Genomic DNA, 6,773 nt, shown 5'->3' with positions numbered 1-6,773 from the left:
TGCGACCATCCAGCCAGTTCTTTATCCACCATGAACATTATTAAAAACCATGTGGTGTTGCTAAAGATCATGTGACAAACAAGAGAATTTCTTTCTGAGGAAAAGGGCAGAGTTTCTTATACTTTCATTACCAACATTTAGGAAAATTAAAAAAGTCTCAAAGATAGAAACCTTTATAAGATTAAGATCTAAAAGGAAAACATTCTAAGGAAATATAAATTGGTGCAACTGCAGAAATTTACTGGGTTCTCTATTATGTCTAATATAAAGTTTTTCTGGGTGCCTGCCGTGAAACCGAACACATTAGAACGTGCATGACAGTCTGTTGCTCATCACTCACTGTCAGTATGTGCTACTGTAAAACCTAGACATAGTTCCAAGCTCACGACGTGCTTTAGCTTCGGCTTCGAGTCCTTCAGATCTGTGATCTGGAGGTAACACCGAAGCATCTACTACTGTATAAGTATACACAGAAGTATCTAGAAGTTATCTACTACACAACCTGCTAATGAATATGAGGGCTGGGGAGGACTGCACACTTCCAACAGTTGTGAACGGAAAGCATCAATGTGTATAAGCCACTGCCTACATCATTCTCTCTCACCAGATGATGAGTTGGTCCTGGAAAGCTAATTGAAACCCCAATCCTTTAGAAGTGAAAGAAAGAAGTACATATGACAAAATGCTCCTGTAAACTCATGCACAGCTCCACCTTGAAAAAGAAAGTGCATAGTATGTATGATAATCTAGAGACTCCATTTCTCTTCTTTCAACTCAGCTTGTTAATTGTTCATATATTTTATATAGCTGCTACTTTCCAAGAAAGTTCTCATTTGCAACTTTAATCCTCTCTTGTTGTAGTAGTATCTTTTGTTGTTGGTGGTGGTTCTGGGTTGTTTTTTGTGTGTTTGTTTTTTTCAAGGCACAAAACCAGTGCTTAATGAAAGTTTGATTCCAATTTTCTTAAGCCTTGGCAAACCCACACGTGAATTTATCCAGGTTTTTAACAGAATTTTCCACATTTGGTGTCTTTAAAATACAAAGCTTCTCCAAAGCTTACCTATCACTCCTTTTCTTCCCACTTTACTCTGTTCCTTTGAATATGTCCTGTTTTCCTTCGCTAGTCAAAAAATCCTCATATCCATAGGTTTCAAAATCGCAGGTCTAGTTCAATGCTTTCTGAGTCCCAAGAGATACCAGTAACTCCCAGCAGTAGCACAAAAAATGGTTTCTATACATAGTAATTTATATACCTAAAGTTCTTATACGGAGCATCCAGAACATGCAGAGCAAACAGCACAACAAAATCAATGACAAAAGACTTAACATGATTGGCTGGGAGGTAAAATAGAAAGAATTAGTGAATGGCTTGTAAGGAACGTTGTGGACACAGAAATGAGTCACAAGTTCACAAGTTGTTCCCAAACTGGTGTCTGCAGCTGGTGCTTAAAAATATATGCAGTTTTTCTTTCCAGTGTAGCAATACTTCAAGTAAAGGTTCATTAAGAAGCTATCACAGTAGTCTGTGATAAACTTAGCCACTAGACCGGAGACTGTGGGGAGACTAAATCTGGGAGCAAATATAGAGTCTTTAGTATTAACCTGTACGGACAGTAGTGTACAGAATCAACTAGATGTAGATCTGAGAAATTATTCCTTTCCCCTCACCACCCCCAATAATGGTTATTCTCATTGTGGGTGAATCGAAATTCTTTGGTACAACTACAGACAACACACTTAGGTAACATGGAAGCAGAACACTGTATGTTTATGTTAATGATACACTGGTGCCCAGTGACACAACAAGAAGTAACAGACACAAACCAGAATGTAGGAAGTTCCATCTAAACGTGAGGAGGAATTTCTCTACTGTGAGGCTAGCAGAGCCCTGGTACAGGCTGCCCAGAGAGGCTGTGGAACCTCCATCTCTGGAGACTTTCAAAACCCGTGTGGACACTTTCCTGTGTGCCCTGCTCTAGGTGAATCTGCTCTGGCAAGGAGGTTGGACTCAATGATCTCCAGAGGTGCCTTCCAACACCTAACCTTCTGTGATTCTGTGATACGACAGGGTGCAGCACACTGGACTGTGGCTTTCACATTTGTTGGACAGCCCATTCTGGACTGACTTTTCATTAGAAAAAATCTCTCATGAGATTTCCTTAGGTTTTAATAATAACAGGCCTCAAACTCAGGTCAGTAAAACTCCAGTAAAGTTGAGGGAATTACCTCAAGAATGAAACTGGTTTGCTATTTCCCTATTAAGATTTATGCAGTTTCCTTGCCCCTGAAGTGGAATGGAAGGGTACAGGGCAACATGTCCAAATGTTAATTTAGAAGTGGTTATATATAGGCAGTGCAGAACACCCTTTGTGGTTCAGTTACTGCTTTCAAACAATAAAAACCCCTTACAACTGCTAAAGACCTCTTTTTGGAAACATGAGAGGAAATGAATGAAACAGGAGTGTGACCCAGTCTTAAAATACTGAGTACAGTAAACCCATACTCAAAATGATTTATTCAATGCTAATAAATATCTTCCGATATTCCTCCCACCAAGGACTATTTCAGGGATTTTTTTTGTGCAAGCAGAAATGTAATCCATAGCTTCATGCTAAAAGCCACTGCAAATGTATGCAGGTGTCAGCACTGGAGAAAAGTAAACCATACAAACCAAAAACATAAATAGAAAGCCTCTGTTGTGAAAATAAAATCTTGAAGTTACTATTAAGTGTAAGCAAAGAATGTTTTGGAAGGTACAGACACCAGAGCTATAAATACTCAGGCCAGCTAAAGACACTTTGAGAAAAGTTTTAGATCCTGACCTTTAAAAAGTGCAAAGACTGCTCTGAAATTGCAGGACTGGGCAAGATTCCACCATATGCAGTAAAGAGGCCACTAGAGATGCTGTTTGCCTCTCTGAGCCTGACAGCAGAGGCTCAACATCTGTGTGACAAATGAAATTTTAAGATAAACATACCCTGAATTTTAGAAAAGGATGAGATTCTCTTTGCAAAGACATCATACCCACAGATCTGAAAGGAGTTTACAGCATATAACAGAACTTGCAGTCTGAAGAAGAGAAAGCTATATGGACGGCAGAAAATGATGAAGAGAAGAAAAGCATTTCATTGGAGATTATTTCCTTTTGTGGCTTTGTGCAGACATTGGTTCTGTGATATGATAAAGAGGAATAAAATTAACAGAATGAAAAAGTTTGCAAGAGAAAATCATACCTGAAGGGACAGTCAAAACTCTAGAAAAGGTTCTGAAGAAGGGTATATAGTATGAAGAGACATATAGAAAGACTGTACACTAATAGAAAAAGAAAAACTGAACCACAAACACTTCTTTTATATCAACTAGCACAACAGTTTCCTATGTCTTGCATTGAATGATATGGCCAGCCCTTCAGGGCAGTGACTGCTTGTTAGAAGGTGTTGTAAGGTGTAGTACACTGGAGGCTCTATTCCGCATGCAGCTTTAGGTCATTACTAATAAGAGGACCTCCTTTTTAAAGATGAATTTCTGAGTTCTGAGAACAGTTTGGCAGTGATTATGTCTCTTGGTTTGGTATCTTTTGTTGCAATGCTTCACAGCTGTATAACTGAATGCATAACTGTAACGTAAACTCTAAACCTTTTTTGATCTAAAAAAAAATCTTAAAGCACTCGACTTACCTATAAGAGCGGAGCTTCCTGGACTGACGATCATTTTTGTTCCTGAAGGAGATGTCAGCACTGAATGAGTGCTGGTCCCAGCACTGGAAAGCAATTCTGTCATGTCTTCTAGGTAAGGAAGAGGTTGTGGAGGCTCTGGTAACAGATTGGGAGACTGAAGTGATGAGCAACACTACAGCAGAAACTACCTCAGGGGCATAAACAAACACCACCACCACCTATTGATGCATGATTTGTCATGCTGCAATATTACCATTTCAGAGGGGCAGTCTAAGCAACTTTGGGCAACTAGTGAAGGTGTACTTTGTCTCATGTTAGGTAAAGCACTAGAGAAATCATTAAAATAAAATCTGGATTAGTATGAAAACAAATTAAAAGCAATTCTCTCTGAAGGCTGTCACCGCTTTCTGGTTGACCTTCTTCATAAGTGGTGAAGGTACATGGTATCAGGAGATATAGTAGCTTGAACGAAAGAGCAAATGAAGCTGAGTCAATGTCCAAAGTAGTCAGTGGAAAAATTTTAACATCTTCTACAACCTAGGTGAAGCCCTGACTGAATGTGGTTATAACCCTGAGAAATCCTATGCTACACTTAGGCAGAGCTCCAAATGACTAAGAGTTTAGAGCTCAAGAGGATCCATCTATGCTGAGAACTCCACGATTTAGGTCTTTACTAATCACAATGCCGTTTCAAAAAGCATGTTGCTTACCATTCTCAATTCTGTGTGTCATGGAAGTGACGGGATATTTGATTTAAGTGAATGGTGCCTTCATCCCCTTTCAACTACATCATGGCACATGCTAAGCAAGTTTTCTTTTGGGGATCACATCAGAACCAGAAGTAGAAATCATGGATGCTTGAACTGTTTCATTCCATCAAGGAACTAAAAATGTCATTTGTCTATGAACATAAGCAACTAGCATAACTTGCAGTGACTCTCCATTATTAAAAAATAAGCCATTTATAAGGATCAGAAAAGGATTTAAAGATCATGAGGGAGGATGGTTTTTTTTTATAGGCTGAAACCCAGTTGATTTTTTTTTCCAGGTTCTTTGTAGACTCACATTTCTAGAGCCAGTCTGGATTCACAGGGAAATCATGTGAACATTCATAAAGGGGTTTTAGTGTTGTCTGTGAAACTGAGAAATCTCACTTTAAAATTTCCTTTGGAAGTTGCATCATCCATGGGACCTGTGCTCACTCTAGTCATGAAAGTTGAGAGCTGTAAACAGATCCTTTAATGGTGTTTCACGAACAACAGGGACTAGGTTTCAAAATTTGACACTTCACTATCAAATGTACAGAAGCACTTACAATGTCTAGCTGGATCATTCACCTGCCAGGTGTGGAGAAATGATAGATGATGACTTACTAGGGAAGAAAACCACTTTCCCACACATCCAGTTACCACGAGGTAACAGTTCCACCCATAGTTGACAGCTGGCACTGTCTTTTCAAATCACTCAGCTGGGCTTTCTGTCTGTTGTTTAGAAAACCAAGAAAAGGTAAACTTTGCCCTCCACTGAACTTGAAAAGTGCTTTTTAAAAACACAGTGGGTTTATGTATATGTTAGATGTGAAATGGGTCAGTATCACACAGCCACGTACAGAAAGGCTGCTCAGCAGAGATAGAGCATTTCACAGGGAAAAAGTGGCATCATTTTCATTTCAAGAGATCCTCTCTAAGAAATAGTTAATAAAAGGTTTTATTAGCTTGTAAATCTGAAAGAGTGAAACTGAGTATCTCAGAACTGAGAGGTGCAGACCCTGTGCTTAGACATTTCCACCTTACCCATCTTCCTTTTATCATCACCTTGTTTCAGGTGATGCTGCTGAGAGAACAAATGCAGACTGATTCTTTTCTTAGAACAGGGGCGCCTGTATGTCATTCCCTCTTTCCACATCCTCTGATTAGATCTGCAGGTTAGATGTGCCAGCAGCCACATCACTATTGCTGCAAGTTCAAAATACCTTGGACTTACCAAGAACCAACAGCTGGGAACTTTCAGTTACCTCCCCACGAAGGTTGGCTGCCTTGCAGGAATACAACCCCTGATCTGACAGAGAAACATTCGCAATTAGCAGAAACCCATTGTGCAAATGGGGAGCAGAGGACAGCTTGACCTTGTTCTTAAACCACGTAACTTCTGCTTCAGGAACACCTGGAAAAACATTCACAAAACGTAACAGAAGTAAGATATAGTGGTTGCTAAACAGCGTTATGGTAAAATACAGGACAAATTGTTAAGATAAAACAAAATATTACTTCCAAGTGACAGTTTTTTGCAGTTCAGGAGTGTTTAATCAACTCTTTCACACTGCCTGCCTTTACGTTACTTAGATCCCTCTGAGACAGAGCTTAAGAGATAATACAGAATTGAAGTCTTCCCATTTAGTGTCCCAGAATTCATAGAATCATAGAATCATAAAATTGTCAGGGTTGGAAGGGACCTTAAAGATCATCTAGTTCCAACTCCCCTGCCATGGACAGGAACATCCCCCACTAGATCAGGCTGCTCACAGCCCCATCGAGAGCCTGGCCTTAAAAACTTCCAGGGATGGGGCTGCCACCACCTCTCTGGGCAACCTGTGCCAGTGTCTCACCACCCTCATGGGGAAGAACTTCTTCTTAATGTCCAGTCTGAACCGACCCATCTCTAGCTTAAATCCATTCCCTCTAGTCCTATCGCTACCCGACATCCTAAAAAGCCCCTCACCAGCTTTCTTGTAGGCCCCCTTAAGATAGCGCAAGGCCACAGTAAGGTCTCCTCAAAGCCTTCTTTTCTCCAGACTGAACAGCTCTATCTCTCTCAGTCTGTCTTCATAGGAGAGGTGCTCCAGCCCTCTAATCAGCCTCATGGCCCTTCTCTGGACACGCTCCAGCACATTCAAATCTTTCCTGTGCTGTGGGCTCCAGAACTGGATGCAGTGCTCCAGGTGGGGTCTCATGAAAATGGAGTAGAGGGGGAGAATCCCCTCCCTCGAGCTACTGGCCACCCATCTCTTGGTGCAGCTCAGGACACAATAGGCTTTCTGGGCTGCAAGTGCACACTGAGAGCTCATGTTGAGCTTCTCGTCCACCAGTACCCCCAAGT

General features: G+C 40.7%; 1 protein-coding gene across 1 annotated transcript in view; it reads right to left on the bottom strand.

Annotated features, from left to right (window-relative positions):
- Window positions 1–3,668: 3,668 nt before the first annotated feature.
- Window positions 3,669–6,773, bottom strand: part of LOC104279145 (ADAMTS-like protein 1) — a gene marked incomplete at both ends in the record, with an annotated part of 36,283 nt that continues 33,178 nt past the window's right edge. Inside the window, 2 exons of the mRNA XM_009876333.1 lie at window positions 3,669–3,812; window positions 5,661–5,840. Coding sequence (XP_009874635.1) covers window positions 3,669–3,812; window positions 5,661–5,840 — 324 coding nt within the window. The remainder of the gene's footprint in view (window positions 3,813–5,660; window positions 5,841–6,773) is intronic.

This window comes from Apaloderma vittatum, unplaced genomic scaffold (assembly GCF_000703405.1).
Source record: "Apaloderma vittatum isolate BGI_N311 unplaced genomic scaffold, ASM70340v1 scaffold9359, whole genome shotgun sequence".
NCBI lineage: Eukaryota > Metazoa > Chordata > Aves > Trogoniformes > Trogonidae > Apaloderma > Apaloderma vittatum.
The sequence above is the reverse complement of the archived record's forward strand: the minus strand, read 5'-3'. Positions and strand labels throughout refer to the sequence as shown.